Source organism: Jaculus jaculus, chromosome 5, assembly GCF_020740685.1.
Source record: "Jaculus jaculus isolate mJacJac1 chromosome 5, mJacJac1.mat.Y.cur, whole genome shotgun sequence".
Classification (NCBI taxonomy): domain Eukaryota; kingdom Metazoa; phylum Chordata; class Mammalia; order Rodentia; family Dipodidae; genus Jaculus; species Jaculus jaculus.
In genome coordinates, this window is record NC_059106.1 from 166,456,000 (window position 1) to 166,476,388 (window position 20,389).

The following is a 20,389-nucleotide window of genomic DNA, read 5'->3' on the forward strand; positions in this document are numbered from 1 at the left end:
ATTGCCCCTAACTTGGGTTGTTTTTTTTTTTTTTTTTCCCAAGGTTGGGTCTCTAGTTCAGGCTGACCTAGAATTTACTATGTAGTCTCAGGGTGGCCTCAAACTCATGGTGATCCTCCTACTTCTGCCTCCCAAGTGCTGTGATTAAAGGCATGTGCCACTATGCCCAGCTTTATTAATGTCTTTTTTAATACTTTTATTTATTTGCAAGCAGAGAGAAAGAGAAGAGAGACAGAACGGGTGCTCCAGGGCTGCCAGCTGCTACAAACAAACTCAAGATGCATGCGCCACTTTATGCACCTGGCTTGACATAGGTACTGGGGAATTGAACTCCGGTCATTAGGCTTTGCGGGCAAGTGCCTTAACCTCTGAGCTATCTTTCCAGCCCTGCTGTTTTTTAAATTTTCAAACAAGATCTCTAAGCTGCCTTGATCTTTCAGCCTTTCTGTCTAAGCCTACCAAGTAGCTGGGATTACAGGCCTGCATTCATGCTCCTGCAACTAACCCCAGTAACCTCACTGGTTCACTAAGCTAGATGAGTGGAATTATTTCTTTACCCTGTAGTTGGTGCTATGTCTGGAGCACCGTGTCTACTCAGCATGTGTTCATGTGCACCCCAGGCACCAGTTGGACTAAGGGGAGGATTAGTTGTATGGCCCTGCAATGAGTGATAAACTATGCAACTGAGGCTGATCTGTGAGGGTGGCGTACTGACCAACAATCCCAGTATATCTACGTTTCTTTTGCAAGGTGGGGTGGTATGCCTCCTTTCTGTAGTAGTGATCGCATACTTTCTTCCTGTGATGGGGTATAAGATATGCAACAAAATCCTAGCCTAGTGGAGCATCCCTATTAGAAATCTTCTTTACACCAACAGGCCTCTGCTGGGGTCTTTAAAATGATCTGAATTCCTTTTTTTTTAAAAAATATTTACTTACTTGAGAGAGAGAAAGAGGCAGATAGAGACGGGCACACCAGGGCCTCCAGCCACTGCAAATGAACTCTAGACATATTAACCACCTTGTGCATCTGGCTTATGTGGGGACTTGAACCTGGGTCCTTAAGCTTTGCAGACGAGCGTGCCTTAACCACTAAGCCATCTCTCCAGCCCCTGAACCCTGAATTCTCCAATAATCAGATACTCAAGCACTGAGTGTTAGAGTTGTCTAAGTCGGGGATGTCTTTACTGTACTGAGTATGGACAGTAGTGACCGTGTTATCATATGCTTTATATTTACATAGGCTCTGTGTCTTTGTTGGGAATGAAGATTAGAGCTACATGAGCCTACATAAATCAATATTGAATCTTTAAATAATGCCCTGAAATGTATTTCAAGGATTTGAGAAATGTTTCTGACAATTCCAGATATGTTTGTATTTCCATATTGTCGTGTACCCAGCACCAGCACAGAGCATGTAAAGTTGAGTAAGGTATCACTTCTTTTGCCGAAGAGGCAAATTCAAATCTGGAAGCTTAGTAAACATGCCTTGTTTTTTTGTTCTGTTTTGACAGGGTCCGTCCATGGGCCCAGGCTGGCCTCACAACTCTTGGGCTTAAGGGATCCTCCTGCTGTAGCCTCCCAAATAGCCAGGACTGCAGGTGAGTACTGTTGAGAAACATACTTTACTGGTGATTAATGATACAGAATTGTTACGGAGCCAGGCATGGTGGTGCACACCTTTAATACCAGCACTTGTGGGACTGAGGTAGGAGGATCACTGTGAGCTTGAGACCAGCCTGACACTACATATTGAATTCCAGATCAGCATGGGCTAGAGCAAGACCCTACCTTAAAAAACAGAACAAAACAAACAAACAAAAGAATAAAGAATTGAGGAAAGGAAAAATAAAAATCTTAACTTAGGTCAGGTGCATGCCTTTAATCATTCCCAGCACTCGGGAGGCAGAGGTAGGAGGATCATCATGAGTTAGAGGCCACTCTGAAACTACATAGTGAATTCCAGGTCAGCCTGGTCCAGAGTAAGACCCTACCTCAAAAAAAAAAAAAAAAAAAAAAATCAGAAAATAAAACCCACCTGGCTTGGTATATATTTTTAAAACTAAAACCAAGTGACATGAATAAACCCAAATGTAGCAGGAGCCACCATAATGTGAAAAGGGTTCAGATGATAAAGCTCCAGATTAAGTCGAAAATTGACATGTGGTAGAATGATCTTCATAAAGAAGGCATCTAAAGCTGACATGTAGGTGGGGAACGAGGGCCAGAAAACTGTCAGTCTAGCTGGATGAAACTGCCAGCTAAGATCAAACTGGCTATGGCAGTGCTAGAGAGAGGGCTCCTTGTAAACAAGCCATGAGGGCCAATAAGATGCCCTCAGAGGATGAGGCACTAAACTAAACTCCATATGCCTCATTGCTACAGCTTACAGAGATGAATGGGTACACGGGGACTTGACAGAGACCTCCCTGTGACTCCTAGCATCCCAGCGACTAAGTAGATCAGAGGAGTGAGTGGAACTGGTTGGACATTCAGGGCTAGATCACTGTCAGGATCTCACTGGTGATAACCAGAATTGTTCTCACGTATCACTGAATGTCCTGTCAGCCAAAATTATCTCCAGTCAGGAAGTGATGTAGAGGATTTAAGCAATATAACTAACCTGGAGCCAGTGGACAGAAAATGGACATGGACAGAAATTTTTGCCTGATACAACATAAAATACAGGTTCTGTGCAGTCACAGAAACACTTAGCAGAATTAGTCACATATTAAGCCACAAAGGCTAATCCTGTTTGTAAAAGTAAATTCTAGTTGAGTGTTGTGCCCTCATACTTGTAATCCCAGCACTCAGGAGGCAGAGGTAGGATTGCTTTGATTTCAAGGCCTGCCTGGGCTACCTAGTGAAATCCTGTCTCAAAGACAGTCCTCAGCCCCACTCCTACCCAAAAAGAAAGTCAGGTATGGGATTACATACCTGTAATACCAACAGTGGGGGTGTGGATAGGATCAGGAGTTTATAGTCATCATTAGCTGTGAAGGCTGGCCTTGGCTATATGAGAACTGAGAACTTATGAGTGAAAGGAGGTGCTGAGGAGATGGCTTTGGAGTAATGTGTTTGCTTTGCAAACATGAAGATCTGAGTTCAATCCCTAGTTACCCATGTAAATGCGACGGTGTGGGCCTGTAGGCCCAGCAGTAGAGAGGTGGAAATGGGTGGAACCCTAGTTGAATTGGTGAGCTTTAGACTAATGAGAGACCTTGTCTCAAAAAAAGGTGGATTGATTTCTTTCTGAGGATGACACCCAAGGTTGTCCTCTGGCCTACACATGCAACTGCATATAACACATGCATGCACACATGCACACGAGGGCTGGAGAGAGATGTCTCAGTAATTAAAGGAAAGCCTGATAGCCTGGATTTAATTCCCCAGTACCCACATAAAGTCAGCTGCAAACATGGCACATGTATCTGGAGTTTGTTACCTATATTCATATTTTTTCTCTAATCTCTCTACTTGCAAATAAATGGTTTTTTTAAAGAGTGAAAAGGAAGCAGGTGTGGTGGCTCATGCCTTGAACCCCAGCACGTAGGAGGCAGAAGTAGGAGGATCACTGAGTTTGAGGATACCCTGAGACTACCTAGTGAATTCCAGATCAGCCTGAGGTAGAGCAAGACCTTACCTCAGAAAAACCAAAACCAAAAAAGAAAGAGGAATGAAAGGGCGCTGTGGTGATGTAACTATAAAGCGTTTTCTGTGCATATGTGAGGACTACTGGGGTTTGTTTCCTTAGCACTCACATAAAGAAATACCAGTAGGTGTGGCTTCATCTGTAATCTCAGCACATGGGAAGTGAAGAAGGGATGGATCCTCAGGGCAAACTGGCTAGCTAGACTAGCTGAATCAGAGCTCTGGGCTCAAGTCAGACCATGCTTTAGTAAAGAGGGATCCAGAAGCACAGCCCATACCAACCTTTGGCCTCTGTACACATACACACACGTGTGCTCTGGTGGTTTGAATGTGAAATTCTGGGCTTTGAGATGGCTCAGTGGTTAAAGGTACTTGCTTACAAAGCCTGATGACCCAAGTAGCACATATATTTGGTGTTTGTTTGCAGAAGGTCCTGGTGGCCTTCATAGACTTACAACCATCTCACACTGCAAATTGCATCCAGTTGAACTTTAAAGGCCCTCATTGCCTTTACCAACTTTAAGACTGTCCCTTAACTGTGAGTCCTGTAAAATTAAAACAAATTACATGCTTCCAACACATAGCACAGAGTAAACATTTCCATTGCTATAAGGGATAACAAGGTGTGAGACTGGACCAATGCATAATCATTAACCACTAGGTAAACGTCAAGTATTAAGTTTAGCATCCATAACCAATGACAGCCATGTCTGGATTTCCAATTTACATCCCTCCACCTGGATTGGGTAGCCAGGGAAAATTTCTGTCCTGAGCCACAGTGCCTCATGGTACCCTTTGTATGGTCCTGGTATATTCAAAACATTTTTGAGTCTCCATAGCAAATCTTTGTCCATCTTATACTGGCCCTACTAATGTCTCTCAGGGCCATCACACTGTTTCCCATTCCACATTTCAACAGCAGCTCCTAGAGCCTTGTACACTTTCTGAACTGTTCCCGTGCTTTTTTTTTTTTTTTTTTTTTTTTTTTGGTTTATGAGGTCTCAGGGTGGCCTTGAACTCTTTTTAAATATTTATTTACTAGAGATGGAGGAGAGAGAGAGACTGAGGGACAGAGAGAATGGGTATACCAGGGCCTGTAGCCACTGCAAATGAACTCCAGATACATGTGCTACCTTGTGCATCTGGCTTATGTGGGCCCTGGAGAATTGAACCTGGGTCCTTAGGCTTTGCAGGCAAGTGCCTTAACCATTAAGCCATCTCTCCATCCCGGTTTTTCTTTTTTTTATAATGCAAGAGAGAGAATTGGCCTGCCAGGACCTCTAGCCACTGTAATTGAACTCCAGGTGCATGTGCTACCTTGTGCGCTTGCATCTCCTTATGTGTCTGGATTACATAGGATCTGAAGCATCAAATATGGGTCCTTAGGCTTTGCAGGCAAGCACCTTAACCACTAAGCCATCTCTCCAGCCCTCCATGCATTTTTCATGCTTCTAAAACCAATGCCAGGTGTGTAGTGACAGCCATTTTGTTAATACAGGGAGGAAATAAATCATGACCTTGAGGAGCAGATTTCTTTGTCCTAGTCATCTCCTTTCAAAGGAGTTTGCGTTCCTACTATTCCGTCTTTCCTGGTTGGAATACACCACAGACATCTTTTCCATTGTTTCAATGTAAGTTGTTGGCCCTTCCTTAATGGTGGTAGGAATCTGTTGAACAATAGCAGCTTTAGTAACTTAAAACCAGTCTCTATGCCTGTAATTTTAAACTTGCTTGAGTTTTTCCTGTGATAAGCCATATATCTTTCAGTTCTATATCTTTCACCAAGTCCATCAGTTCATACTTTTAAACTCAACCTTGCTTAAACTCTCTGGGCTTGGGCAGAAGAACACAGCCAGTCTTTATGCCAGTAGCACAGTTGCTACAAAGTTCTCTGCCTTTTCTTCTTTTTTGAAATCTCATAAGCCAACACAGTTCTCTGTATTTTGAATTTTCAAACTTTCACCAGAATAGCCCATAAAGTTTGGCTTACCACAGTCTGAGGATTCTGCATTCACAAGTGTGAAATCTGTGCATTTTCCTCCAGTATGTAAGTTCCAAAAGACCAAAATCCATATGGTCAAATTGATCATGCAGCAACACCCCATTCTTCTGGTAACAAGTTTCTGTTGTAGCCATTTCCAATGTTGCTGGGATGAACATTCAACCACAGTTTGTTTGTTTTTTTAATAAAAGAGAGAATGAATTAGCATGCCAACACCTTATCCACTGCAAATGAACTCCAGATGTGTGTGCCACCTATGCACATGTGGCCTATGTGGGTTTGAGCAGTCAAACCTGGTTTCTTAGGCTTCTCGGGCAAGTTCCTTAACTGCTAAGCTATCTCTCCAGCCCCAAACACAGTTTTATGGGAGGATGGGAAGTTCCATCAATGACAAAAGAAACTGTCTCCCTTTCACAGATCACTGCAGAGAGAAACAACCAAATAGTCACCAAACACTGAAAAGCAGGGAGCCCACCAGAACTCAAGCCTCTCTGCACACCTCAGGGCTGGAACTCCGACCCTCTCACCCGTCCCCCCACCCCCATGTCATGCCCTCTGTAGCAGGAGTCTGCCTCTGAGGGGCTGAAGCTGCAAACTCAAATTTTCATGAAACACCTGAGTCTTCGGGGACATACATTCAAGCATACACAGCCTGTGTCACAGAAGTTCCATGTGCTGGTATCTTAAACATCTTTTAGTGTCAAGTCTCACAGTTTCGTGTTTCACTTGCTCAGTGGCTGCCTGCTGCTTGACATTTATGAACTTTTTTAAGGTAGGGTCTCACTCTAGCTCAGGCTGACCTGGAACTCACTATGTAGTCCTAGACTGGCATCAAACTCACTGTGATTCCCCCTACCTCTTCTGAGTACTGGAATTAAAAGGTGTGTTCCACCATGCTTGGCTTCATTTTTTTGTGTTTATTTATTTATTATTTTTTTATTTATTTAAGCAGAGGGGGTCATTGCCCCAGCCCCTCAACATGAGTTCTGGTGGGGACAAACACTGTCCAAACTATAGCACATACTATCATTTTCACTGTGTTCTTATGGTTCAAAGTCAGTTCAGATTCTAGAGGAGGGAACAGAGACCTCTCCACCACTCACAGATCTCAATAAAAGGAATGCCAGAGAAAGGTGGATGTACTGGTGTTGGCTTTTAGCGAATACTTGGACAGTGTTTATCCCATCCTTCTCCTTACCATGCCTCAATCTCCTACTGTGCACACCAAGCCTCTTGGAATGATTGCTCGGTGCATCTCCTCGTTAGTACGAACGAACCATCTATGATAGGGAATTTGGAGAGACAAGTTCCTTCCAAGTTTAATTTTTCCTCCTGGGTACCTATGCTGTGCACAACTGGACCCAAGCATGTCCTTGAAGCTTGTGATTCGGCTAGAGAAGCAGGCCTGGCCCTTGCTATGGCACAGGTACAAAGCAGCACCTGCCCTGTTCACCAGAGCCAGTCTGTGTTGGAGTTTGTGAAGACAGAATTCCAAAGCCTCATGCATTTTGGCATTTTAAAAAAAACTTGCTATTGGGTGTGATGGTGCACACCTTTAATCCCAGAACTTGGGAGGCAGAGGTAGGAGAATCACCATGAGTTCAAGACCACCCTGGGACTGCATAGTAAATTCTAGGTCAGCCTGGGCTAGAGTGAGAGCCTACCATGAAAAACAAAAACAAAAAAATAGAAAAAAAGCATTGCTAAGCCTAAAGCCTTTTATTCTTCTGTTCAATTGGCCTTTGTTTTTATACCATTAAGCAGGTGTTTTTAAATTACTGTGTCCTTGTATAATCTGAAATTTGGTATTTAACTTTTTAAAGAGTAATTTAGCTAATTATGGATTGTTAATTTTTATTTATTTATTTGTGGTTTTTCGAGGTAGGGTCTCACTCTATCCCAGGCTGAATTCTCAGGGTGGTCTTGAACTCACAGAGATCCTTCAACCTTTGCCTCCTGAGTGCTGGGATTAAAGGCATGCACCACCATGCCAAGTTTATTTATTTATTTATTTATTTATTAGACAATATAGGTGTGCTAGGGCATCTAACTGCTTTAAACAACCCCCATTTGCATGTGCCATTTTGTACATCTGTCTTTATGTAGATATTGGAAAAGTGAACCCAGGCTGACAGGTTCAGTAAGCAGTCCCCTTTAACTGATGAACCATCTTCCCCAACTCTACTTGTGGTTTTTGTTTTCTTGCATTTACATTTGAGAGTAGTTGGGATTTCTCAAAAGCAGGAATTTTTGCTGGGTTGCATCAATTGTGACTTAGGGACATCTGCTGAGAAAAACCAGTTGCATTAGTTACCTTAGGATAAAAGACTAGACAAAAATCGGTTGAAGAGAAGAAGGGTTTAATTCAGCTTCCAGTGCCAGATCACAGTCTGTCATAGCAGGAACGCTCAAAGTAGAAGACCACAGTCCGCAGTGGGAAGCAGGGGTGATAGACGATACTGCTCAGCCAGCCTCTCTTTTTGTATACAGTTCAAGAACTCTCCTGTCCCTGGATTGGCGCTGCCCATAGTTAAGTTGGGTTTCCCCCCTCAGCTAACCCTTATAATCCCTCATGGGTGATTCTAGGTCCTGTCAAACTGACAACATAACCACTACACTAATCTGCAGAAACTATTAGAATTAAAGGAGCACTAAAGTAGCAGAGCCAAGGGCAGACTGCACAAGTGATGCGCCTGATCTCAGCAGCCCACCAACAGGTGTGACTACAGTGAGGCAAGTACAGCAGCCACGATCTTGTAGTATTTAGAAACTCATCCAACCAAGAACACAGAAGCCTCACCGAGAAGACCCGAGTGCTGTGAGCTTCCTGACCAGCAGGATAAGAACGACCAGCAAACAAAGATCCTTCTGGATCACACTTTATTGGAGAGCCTCTTGGTTAACAGAAAAGTTGATGGCGAGGGGCCGGGGCGCAGGAGTGTAGCTGCTTTTATAGGGTGTAATACTACTAGACACCTACGGATTGGCCGCCACCTGCTCACCCATCACCCAGGGCCACGGGATAGGCCCAGGATGCATTACATCATGTGCACGCGCAGCATCAAGCAAGACTGTCGCCAGGATATGACCAAGTAGGGGGTTGTTCGTCACCACTCTCAGCAGGAAGTCAGCGCCATCTTGTAATGGCGTCTGTAGCCGCTCCCTGCACCCGAGTAACGAGGACTGGGACCCTTATTCATCTAAAGTATATTTATAAGTTGTGACGTTTCTTGACAGCAGGGACTTCATTTATACTCTGGCCCAGCACTTGGGACAGATGACCTTCAGTAAATATTTGCAGCAAGTTCATGGCATAGGAAAATGTACATGCGGCTGTGTGCCCTGCCTTCCCCTCCACTGACTGCTGAGCTTTCCTCCTGCTTTTGAATTTAGCCCTCATGTTTACTCCTGTGATGGAGTTTTGTCGTCGATTTTACTCTTCTCCTGGGGTTGGGCATGTATATGCTCTGTTTCCGTTTTTCACTGTTATGGATTAAAAAAAAAAAATTTCTTGTGATGATTTTTTTTTAAATTCTGGGTATTGAATTTTTGGCCTCAGCATGCATGCGGACTTGCTCATGTTAAGTCTGTGTTCTACCACTGAGCTACCTACAACCCCAGCTTCTTTTCTTTTCTTTATCAAGGTAAGGTCTCATTCTAGCTCAGGCTGACCTGGAATTCACTATGTAGTCTCAGGGTGGCCTCGAACTCACAGAGATGCTCCTACCTCTGCCTCGTGAGTGCTGGGATTAAAGGTGTGTGCCACCATGCCCGGCAACCCCAGCTTCTTATTAGGAGTTTTAAATGACTTTCAGTGTAGAAGAGTTGTTTTGTTTGTTTTGATTTTTGGAGGTAGGGTGTCACTGTAGTCCAGGTGGACCTGGAATTCATTATGTAGTCTCAGGCTGGCCTTGAACTCATGGTGATCCTCCTACCTCTACCTCCCAAGTGCTGGGATTGAAGACGTGTACCACCACACCTAGCTAGAAGAATTGACTTTTAAGATAATATTTATTAAGGTTATAGTTATAGTTGTGATTTTTTCCCTTATTTTGTGTTTTCTGGTAGAAGTTATAATTAAATACATTTAATTTTTTGCAACGAGAGATTGAGAGTGAGTGTACAAGCATTCCAGGGCCTCCAGCTGCTGCAAACAAACTCCAGATGCATGTGCCACTTTGTGCATCTGGCTTTGTGTGGGTTCTAGGGAATCAAACATAGGTTGTTAGGCTTTATAGGCAAGCACCTTAACTACTGAGCCATCTCTTCATCCCCTAGAAGTTATTAAAACAAGTAAATTTAGTAAGATTTTAAAAACTTTTTTTTGTAGACAGCATTTTTCTTTTGAGGTAGGGTCTCTCTCTAGCCCAGCCTGACCTCAGATTCACTATGTAGTCTCAGGGTGGCCTTCAACTCATGGTGATTCTCCCATCTCTGCCTCCCGAGTGCTGAAATTAAAGGCATGCGCCACCAAGCCCGGTCTGTATTTCTTTTCTTTTTTTTTAAACTTATTTTTTTTATTAACAACTTCCATGATTATAAACAATATCCCATGGTAATGCCCTCCCTCCCCCCACTTTCCCCTTTGAAACTCCACTCTTTATCATATCCCCTCCTCCACTCTTTTATTTTGATGTCATCATCTTTTCCTCCTATTATGATGGTCTTGTGTAGGTAATGTCAAGTACTGTGAGGTCATGGATATCCAGGCCATTTTGTGTCTGGTGGGAGCACGTTGTAAGGAGTCCTACCCATCCTTTGGCTCTTACATTCTTTCCACCACCTCTTCCCCAATGGACCTTGAGCCTTGGAAGCTGTGATAGAGATATTGCAGTGCTGAGCATTACTGCCACTTCTTCCCAGCACCGTGATGCCTTCTGAGTCGTCCCAAGGTCATTGCCATCTGAAAAGAGGAGATTCTCTACCAAAAGTGAGAATAGCATTAATATATAGGTATAAACATTAAGAGAAGTGCTTACTGGGCAGTTTGATGAGCATAGTATATACATTTAGCCAGATAGCAGCAGATGTTACACCTCTAGGGCGCATGACTACCCGTTTTAGGTTTTCAGTATCAGGGATATATTCCCTCCCATGGAGCAGGCCTCCAGTCCAATTAGAGGGTAGTTGGTTTCCACCATGACAGATGTGCCATTATTGCACCTCCTGGCTCATTTGTCGGCCTGTATCTGTTGTAACAAAGGATGGCAGTGAACTCCTGATCCCCATACCTCTACTCCCAAATGGCAGAATTACAAGGCATGAACTGTCCTACTAATTTAGTGAGAACTGTCCTACTAATTTAGTGAGTGTTAACTGTCACCTTTTAAGATAGCTGATGAGGAACTCAAGCTGATTGCATTAGATGCTGGATTTTTGGTTGGTTGTTTGGTACTGGAGGTCAACTCCAGGGCTGTACACATGCCAGCAAAGCTCTTTGCCACTGACATTCACAACTTGAATGCTCCTGCCTATCTTTTAGTTAATATAATTTTCTTTTTTTCCATTTGTAAAATGATTTATGTAACAGTCTTCCAACTTCAGTGAATTCTTTGTCCTAGTTATCCTCATTGTAAATTGGTTTTGTTTTAACCTTTTCTTTTCCTTTTTGTTATTTGCTTGTTAATTGCTTGAAAAAGAGAGAAAGTGTGTATGGATGTTTCTGGCCCTCCCACAACTGCAAACAAATTCCAGACACATATATTGGCTTTACATGGGTACTGGGGAACTGAACACAGGCTGTCAGGCTTTGTAAACAAGTGCCTTTAACCTCTGAGCCATCTCTCATGTTATTTTTTTTTCTGTGTCTGTGCTTGCTTGCAAAGTCTGCCAGTCAGGTTCAGCTCATCAGCCACCCATGTAAAGCCAGACATTTGTTCGCAGCAGCAAGAGACACTGGTGTGCACATACTCATAAAAATCCATCAATAAATAAGATGATACATAAATTTTAAATGCTCATTTAAATGAGATTGACCATTTTAACGTCATATAACCACCATTATGACCAAGGTATTGACCATCTCCATCAAGACTTGTCAGTGAAAACCACTATTATGACCTCATGGGGTCTTAGGTCTGCATCATGGTGCTCTCAGAGGGGATAGTGGGACCACTGTCTTATTTTCTTTCTTCCCTGACAGATGTGAGTGCTTCCTCTCTGTCTAGTTTTTCTGCCTTCACCAGGGCACTAGACAAAGGGGACATGTAGTGTTGGACCAGAATCTTTATAAATCCAATTCAAAATGAACCTTTTTTCCTTTACTAAAAAAAAAAAATTAGAGGGTGACCTTAGCCACTGAAGTCGAACTCCAGACACTTGTGCCACCTAGTGGGCATGTGTAACCTTGCACTTGCCTCACCTTTGTGCATCTGACTTATGTGGGATCTAGAGAGTCAAATATGGGTCCTTAGGCTTCACAGGCAAGTTCCTTAACCATTAAGCAGTCTCTCCAGGCCATCCTTTATTTATTTTTTTAATTTTTTTTGCATCTTTATTTTATTTATTTATTTATTTTGTTTTGTTTTTCCCCTTATTCTTTTTTAAAATTTTTTTTTATTAACATTTTCCGTGATTATAAAAAAAATCCCATGGTAATTCCCTCCCTCCCCCCCTGACACTTTCCCCTTTGAAATTCCATTCTCCATCATATTACCTCCCCATCTCAATCCATCCTTTATTTTTTATAAAAAAGAATGCCTGCTGGGTATGGTGGTGCATGCCTTTAATCCCAGCACTTGGGAAGTAGAGGTAGGAGGATCGCTGTGAGTTCGAGGCCACCCTGAGACGCCATAGTGAATTCTAGGTCAGCCTGGGCTAGAGTGAGACCCTACCTTGAAAAACAAAAAAAAAAAAAAAAAAAAAAAGAATGCCTATCAGTCCATCAGCTTGCATAAGTGAGGAGAGAGAAGCAAGTGTAATTGCTATAAATGTTACAGAATCATGATAAATTAACTATGTTTTTTTTTTTGTTTTTTTGAGATAGGGTATCACTCTAGCCCAGGTTGACCTAGAATTCACTATGGAGTCTCAGAGTGGCCTCGAACTCATAGCGTTCCTCCTATGTGCACCACAACATCAGGCTATATACATGTTTTTAAATGAGAAATATTAGAAAGTTCTCAGCAAGGCAAGGTTGAACGTGGCTATAGTCCCAGTTACTATGGTGGCTAAGACAAGAGGACCAGTTGAATCCATGAATTCCAGCTTGGACAGCATAGTGAGATACCATCTCCAAAAACAAAGCGAGCAACGAATGATAAAGAAAATCTCATACATTTTAACTGAAAACAAGATCTATGTCTACAACTACAATTCATTAATATCTTTAAAACTTGGAAGCAAGACCATAATCTAATATTAATTTGCCTTTTGTTTGTTTTTGAGGTAGGGTCTCACTCTAGCTCAAGATGGCCTGAAATGCACTCTGTAGTTCTAGGCTGTCCTCAGACTCACAGTGATCCTCCTACTTCTGCCTTCCAAGTACTGGGATTAAAGGTGTGCATTACCACACTGCTTAATTTGGTGAATTTTAATCACTGCCTTGGTATGTTTTCTGTTGCATAACAAGTTGCCTGAGGACAGGTGATTTTTAAAGAGTTTATTTGGCTCATGGTTCTGGATGCTAGGAAATCCAAGAGCTGGTTAAAGTTCTGTTCACTCTTGTGGGCTTCTATCCCCTCAGGACACCCACTGTCCTTGCTGTGACCATAGTCACCTGATTGCACTTGCTTGCCTTCTGCACTCTGCTCCACCACCCTATCTTCTGGGTTCCTTATGTCTCGGGTGGCAGGCGGCCTCCTGCTCCTTCACGAGTAGACCCTCCTCCCGGCCTCAGCCATCCTCTGCGTGCTGCACTCACTCACTGCATCTTGTGAGTGACTGTGTCTAATAGCAAATACTATTCAAAGTGCTCCCCACCTTTCCTCAAGAGCACACTGGGCTGGTAGCATGGCTCTTTCCTGCTGTGTTTGCCTCACTCCCCACAGACTTTCTGCTCGTCAGCAGCCCACTCAGCCCTCCTCTTCCCAGTCTTCAGCTGTCCTTGCCAAGGCTGGTGCTCCCCTTCTCTGCTCCTCCTTTTTTTATGTGGCTTCACTGGCACCACGGTTGAGTGGTGGCTGCTGCTTATCTTGTGCTGAGTTCTCTCACCGCCAGGCCGTCTTGTAGTATGGTGACTCTTGTCTCTTCCCCATGTCCTCTTCTTGCCTTACATACATATACACACACGTTGGCTTGCTACGGCTGCTGTGTCGAATTATCAGTCTAGGAGGACTAACGAATGGAGTGCTCACTATTATTTGTTTGCTGGGTTTGGTCTCCCAGCATCCCCAGAAATGTATTCTCTCCTGTTCTGGAAGTGCAAAATCAAGGTGTGGACAGGGTTACACTTCCTCTGAAGGCTCAAAGGAAGGGTCTATCTTATGGGCTTGTAGACACATAAGTCTGCCTCCACTTTCCATAGCCATCCCACTTTGTGTCTCAGATCTTCCTCTCTGCTCATGTGGTTAACCATTCACTGTGTCCTAACCCCTGCGAGATCATCTCTCAAGACCGCTAACACCATGCCACCATAAGACCCTGTTTCTATGTCTGGTCCATGCTTAGGAGTGGGACATGCCTTGTGAAGGACACAGCTCGTCTGCTCGCATAGCCACTGCATCCTGATGATGACTGAGTGGTTCCAGCCTAGGAGCTTCTGCTTGGTTTCTGCAGGGGTATCCTGAGAAGTGTCTGCCACCTGAGATGTCCTGCTCTGTTTTCCCTCCCAGGACTCGGAGCTGCTCCTTACCTGTCTGCTCATCTCAGGACCTTCGGCTCTACTCTCCCAGGTGCTCAGGTGGGAAGCTCAGACCCACCCCTGCCTGCCTAATTCACCTGCTGGTCCCTAGCTTACTTCCATTCCAGACCCCTCCTGTGTCACGCAAGCCATTCAGTCTGTTCTGTGCACAGAGTACGAATCACGTCACTCACTGTTCACACCTCCTGCAGGTTTCCATACACTCAGGGTACCCAGCATCCTCACTGTGGTCATAAGGACACATAATCACATACCTCCCTGTTGCCTCCACTCTGCTCAGCCACTCTGTCTCCTGGCTTCCTCCTGCCCGAGCTTAGACGGTGCTCTACTGCTTCCTTTACTGGTAGGTCCTTCCCCCCAGGTCCTCATCGCTGTCAGTCATGCCACATCACTGTGTTGTCTGCGTACCCTTGAGCACTTGTCAGCAGTCTGTGTCTGCGCCTCCAAGCTGTGTCACTGACCTGTGCCTGTGTTCCAGTAGGTACAACAGAGTCCACTACCATAAGCACTTGCTGAAGGAATAAACCCATTTGTCCCATGACATCTGGTGAAGACCTGTATTAGCCCTCCTCTACAGGCTAGCTGCTGGGCCTTTGACAGGCTCTGGTTCCTGGAGATAGCCTCAGAATGATGCTGCTGAGGTTGAGTCCAGCTCACCTTTGACCAGCTATATGGCTTTGGCCTCATTACTCAAGCTTCCCAGATGTAAAATGGGTGTCGTGGCAAATCCCCCAAGGGCTAGCATGTGCTCAGGAGGTAGATGAGCTAACCACCACTGCTGCTGCTGCCGCCGATGGGCTGGGCACCTGTTTCTTGATCAAGACTTATTGTTCATCTCTGCCCCACCTTGCTTGGCTTGGGCTGTATTTGCTTCTGTTTTACACAGTATCAAAAGTGTTATTGTGGTGACCCTTGGTGGTCCTGATGGTGCTAAACAAGTGGTATGACTGCCCTCTATCTCCATGTGACTGGCTCAACAAGCCTGGGGTGTGTAAGTCTCCAGCTGACTGGCCTGGCCCAACTGCAGTTGTTTGTGTTTCCTGTGCTATGCTACGGTGCCTCCACCCCCTACCCACTGCCAGTGCTTGTCACAGACCCTGGCCTTCGTTTCAGTTTCTCAACCTGATTTTGAGGTTTTGTGCTGTTAAGCAAATGGCTGGAGCTTACATATTTGTGTTGCACACACAGGTTTGTATAAGGCCCTTTGCGTCTCTGAGCACATTTTCATTCCCCATTAGCTGCTCCAGCTTCTCCAGTGTAGGCATGTTGTCTGGCCTCTCTTAACATGACCCTTCTCAGAGAGAGGCCTGCCCTGCCCACACCCAGCCGCTTCACTCTCTGCTCCTATCCTCTGTGTGGTGCTCCCTGCTGTCTCTCCTGCTGTTGTCTCCCTTCCATCCCATGTGCTCTAGGAAGGCAAGGACCCCTGTAGGTATATTCTCATGCTGCTGTGGTCCCTCCAATGCCTGCATGTGGAGGGCCTTACTGTCTTCTTTTTGGGTGATGGAGTATGATGACCATACGATAACAGGTTGGTGCCCAGGACAGTGAAATGAGTGACTGCTAAGCAAGTGCATAGTGTTAAGGAGGGCTTGCCCTGAAACAGATGGGTTAAGGGGGTTTTTCCCTCTCTGTAAAAACATATAGTTTTAAAAAACTTTTATGGATGCTGCTATGGGATAAAAGGAGACAAGAAGCTGGACATGTGGTGCTCATTTTTAATCCCAGCACTTGGGAGGCAGAGATAAGAGGATCCCTGTGAGTTTGAGGCCACCCTGAGACTACATAGTGAATTCCAGGTCAGCCTGGGATAGAGTGAGACCCTACCTCGAAAAACCAAAGAGAGGAGAGAGAGAGAGAGAGAAAGAAGAAAATGCTGATGAAATGTTGACCGATGCTCTTCCACTTCTGTTTTTCCAGATGCCATTCACTTCTGCTTCAGGATGATTTGATGTCTTCAGAAAACACCTTTCAATCATGATGGCTACACAGACTTTAAGTATAGACAGCTATCAGGATGGACAGCAAGTGAGAGCCTGAACGCTATTGGGCTTCCTGATTGCTACATCGGGTCTGATGCTGAAGCACGCACAGTGCCGTTGCTCATCAGTCTCAGGCTGCACATTGGTTTACATACAGTCTGCATGGATTACCTGTTGTGTTCAGAAAGATAAGATATCAACTTACGTAGATTATTTCTTTAAGTGATTCCACCCCCAAATCATAGGGATTTATTAGGAATTTTACCCTTAAGTAAAAGTCCAGTGTTAATTAAGTATTGTGGCTTTGCTAGGCATGGTGGCGCACACCTTCAATCCCAGCACTCAGGAGGCAGATGTAGGAGGATCACTGAGTTTGAGGCCAGCTTGAGTCTACATAGTGAATTCCAGGTCAGCCTGGGCTAGAGTGAGACCCTACCTTGAAGAACCAAAGAGAAAAAAGCAGTAGTATTGTGGCATTTAGCTTTTTATTTGGTGGGGGAAGGGGAGGCAGTGCTGAGAAGTGAACCCAGGACCTCATGTGTGTAAGGCTAGCCCTCTACCGACTGCTCTGCAACCCTGTTGTGGCTTTAAAACAACAAAAAACCCTGGCGCTTGCTTGCACTTGTGAGGACTGGGTTTTATCCCTAGCATGGGACAAAGAGAGAAAAAAGACAAACGAAACAGCATGGGTGTTTTGCTTGTTTTTTTTTTTTTTTTTTTTTTTTTTTTTTTTTTACAGTATTGGGAATCGAATCCAGGGTCTTCTGTGTGCCAGGCAAGCATTTACCAGTGAGCTCCTTGATCTGGGTAGCTTTGAGTTTTGCTGCTGATGTTTATGTTTTTTGACATAAGACCTCTGTGTAGCCCACATTGGCTTTGCACTCATACCTGCCTGTCTTAGCTACCTCAGTGCTGGGAATAAAGGCATGCAACACTGCACCAACATTGCATCACTGGTATGGTTTTGATAATTATAGGTTCCTCACATGGACAGTCACTGATTAACTTTTTGTACTTTTTTGAAAAATGTTTTGGGCTGGGGAGGTGCCTTAGCAGTTAAAGGTGCTTGCTTGCAAAACCTAACAGCCCAGCTTCAATTCCTCAGTACCCATGTAAAGCCAGATGTACAAAGTGGTGCATGTGTCTGGAGTTCATTTGAAGTGGCAAGAGGCCTTGGGGTGTCCATTCTCCCTTGCTCTCTCCTTACAACTAAATAAATAAAATAAGAGGAAAAAATTCCTAGAGAGGGAACTCCTTTAGGCAGAATGAGTCTATAAGCCAGATCCTTCTCTGACCCCTACCAAGTGAAGACTGCAAGGGCACGCTCAAGACCATTCCTTGCTTTTATTTTTAGGGCCCTGTCACCCATAAACTACCTCACTAGGATGTAATTTGAACCTTCTTTGATATTTCCAGATGTTTTTCTTTCCTCCCCTTTCTCTCCCCCTCCTTTCCCCTTCCTCCTTCCCTTTCTCCTTCCCTTTCTCTTTCCTTTTTCCTTCTTCCTTCTAGGAGCTCATGTAGTCATAAGCTGGCCTCCAATTCACTCTGTAGTGGAGGAGGACCTTCAACTGTTGATTCTCTTGCCTTTACCTCCTAAGTGCTGGAATTATAGGAGTATGCCACCATGTTCAACTCCAGATTATATTTTTCCAAGATGCAGATCTAAAACTATGCCCCTTCCCTAAGCCCTTAAAGTCACATGAATTTCAAATAAGGCTCACGCTGCTCTGGCTCTGCATTGCCTGGTCCTGATGGGTGTTCCTCTGCCTCGCATGCCTTGGCTCTTCTCTGCCTGTTGTAAGACACTGTCCCTGGCTGTTCTTGTTGCCCTTCCTCTCCTGTCCTTTAGTTCTTGGCCAAGACTACCTTCCACTGCCACCTATCTGTGTCCGCACACCACAAGGAGCAGTGACAGCCTCCTGACAGGCCCAGGTCCCAGGCTTGCCTTCTGCTCAGTGCTCATTGCTCTGTTTAGCTTTCCCCTGACTGGAGGGCTATGAGTGTTACTGTATAGTTTCCCATGTTGGCAATCTCATGGTTCCTTGGGCTGAGCACTTAAGTTTTAATCTCTCTCTAAGTTTTTTGTTTGTTTGTTTGTTTTTGTTTTTGTTTTTCAAGGTAGGGTTCACTCTAGCCTAGAGTGACCTGGAATTCCCTATGTAGTCTCAGGGTGGCCTTGAACTCATAGCCATTCTCCTTCTTCTGCCTCCCGAGTGCTGGGATTAAAGGCGAGCGCCACCATGCCCAGCTAGTTTCTTTTTTTTCATAGTCATTAAAAAGAAGACTCTGAAATAAACCTTATAATATTTTATACGTACTGTCAGATTACTTTCCAGAAAGACTGATTGGGCTTTATTTTCCAAGAGAAAGCTATTTCCCAAGTGTATTGTCCCATCCAAGGCAGCAGAATGCATGTCTTCTATCCACTGAGGGCAGCATTCTCATCTGCTCATGGACAATCAGAGGTTTAGGCATTAAGTTTGGGGGGGGGGTTGGTAAACATTTTGTTAAGGATTTATACACATTTTCCTTGAGGACAAGTAAGCTTCAATAAAGCAATGTGAGGTGATAGATGTTTAAAGTATTAAGGAAATTCAGCTGGCCTTTACATTCTGAGTAAAATGACTTCTGTTAAAAAAAAAATTGTGTGCATGTCTGTGCTGGAGAGGAAACCTGAGATCTTGCATCTGCTAAGTGTGTGTTTTTCCCTAACCCATGTTCATATTTTCCTAGCTCATTCCTGTAGGGAAGAGTAGGTAGGTGTGGAAGAGCTTGAACTTTGTTATGTGTCTGTAGCATGTCTGTTTTGCGTTGTTTTTCAAGAGTGTAAGAAGAGCATGGACTCCTTTTACTACATTGCTGACTGGAGGATTTGTGGCAAGAAGCAATAGAAGAGTAAATTAGAGTATGCAGTTCGCTTCACTGACACAGGGTGATGATGGCATGTCACAGTACCAGTCATCTCAATTCTTAAGCAGTTTGGAAATTTGTGTTCTCTACTTTTAAAATGTGTTAAATTCAAGGACTTAAAAAATATTATTTATTTGAGAGAGAGAGGCAGATAGAAAGAATGGCTTGCCAGGGCCTCCAGCAGCTGCTGATAAACTCCAGACGCATGCACCACCTTGTGCATCTGGCTTACATGGGTCTTAGGGAATCAAACTTGGGTCCTTTGGCTTTGCAGGCAAGTGCCTTAATCACTAAGCCCATTAAAGGACTTTCATAGGTAGCATTCTGTATATATGGATTGCTAGTGTAACTATCTGGCAATTTATCATTCTCATTGAAAGATCAATAACTTTATTTTGTGTTTGGTAACAAAAATTCTCCTTTTACAGATGCAAGTGGTAACAGAGTTAAAAACGGAGCAAGATCCAAATTGCTCTGAACCGGACGCAGAAGGAGTGAGCCCTCCTCCCGTGGAGTCGCAGACCCCAATGGATGCTGATAAGCAGGCCATTTATAGGTAGTGCCTGGGAGTGGAACATGTGGGTTTTCAGAAACCAGGGAGAACAACAGCTTGTAGAACACCAGGGTGGAGAGCTAGGCAGAGTGAGGAGGCGTCATTAGGATGTGGTAACTGCTGAGGTGGACATTTCCTTACATTATGACACGCCTTTGGTGCTGGAGAGATGGCTCAGTGATTAAGTGTACTTTCTGCATAAGCATGAGGGCTTGAGGGGGCCTGAGACTGCTTGAGTTCAAATCTCCAAAGCTCGTGTAAACTGCTGGGCATGGCCACGCATGGCTGTAATCCCAGTCCTATGGGGAATGGAGACCAGAGAATTGCTAGCAAACTCTGGAATCAATAAGAGACTCTCTCTCAGAAGAAAAGAAAAACAGGTGGGTAAGTGACGGAGAGGGACACCCAGTGTTTTCCTTCAGCTGCCACAAGCAAGCCGTGAGGCACCACAAGCAACGGACAGGGTCACTGCTCAGCATATATAGATGC

General features: G+C 44.3%; 1 protein-coding gene across 12 annotated transcripts in view; it reads left to right on the plus strand.

The window, feature by feature from the left end:
• Positions 1-20,389, plus strand: part of Pknox1 (PBX/knotted 1 homeobox 1) — a 64,547-nt gene that overhangs the window by 15,464 nt on the left and 28,694 nt on the right. Inside the window, exons 1-5 of one of the 12 annotated variants that reach the window (XM_045149767.1) lie at positions 270-314; positions 1,514-1,600; positions 14,424-14,491; positions 16,373-16,480; positions 19,776-19,903. In XM_045149767.1, coding sequence (XP_045005702.1) covers positions 16,430-16,480; positions 19,776-19,903 — 179 coding nt within the window. In that variant the 5' untranslated portion in view covers positions 270-314; positions 1,514-1,600; positions 14,424-14,491; positions 16,373-16,429. Of the gene's footprint in view, positions 1-269; positions 315-1,513; positions 1,601-14,259; positions 14,492-14,682; positions 14,796-16,372; positions 16,481-19,775; positions 19,904-20,389 lie in introns of those variants that run through there. The other 11 variants (XM_045149770.1, XM_045149777.1, XM_045149765.1 and 8 more) reach the window with 11 other exon arrangements.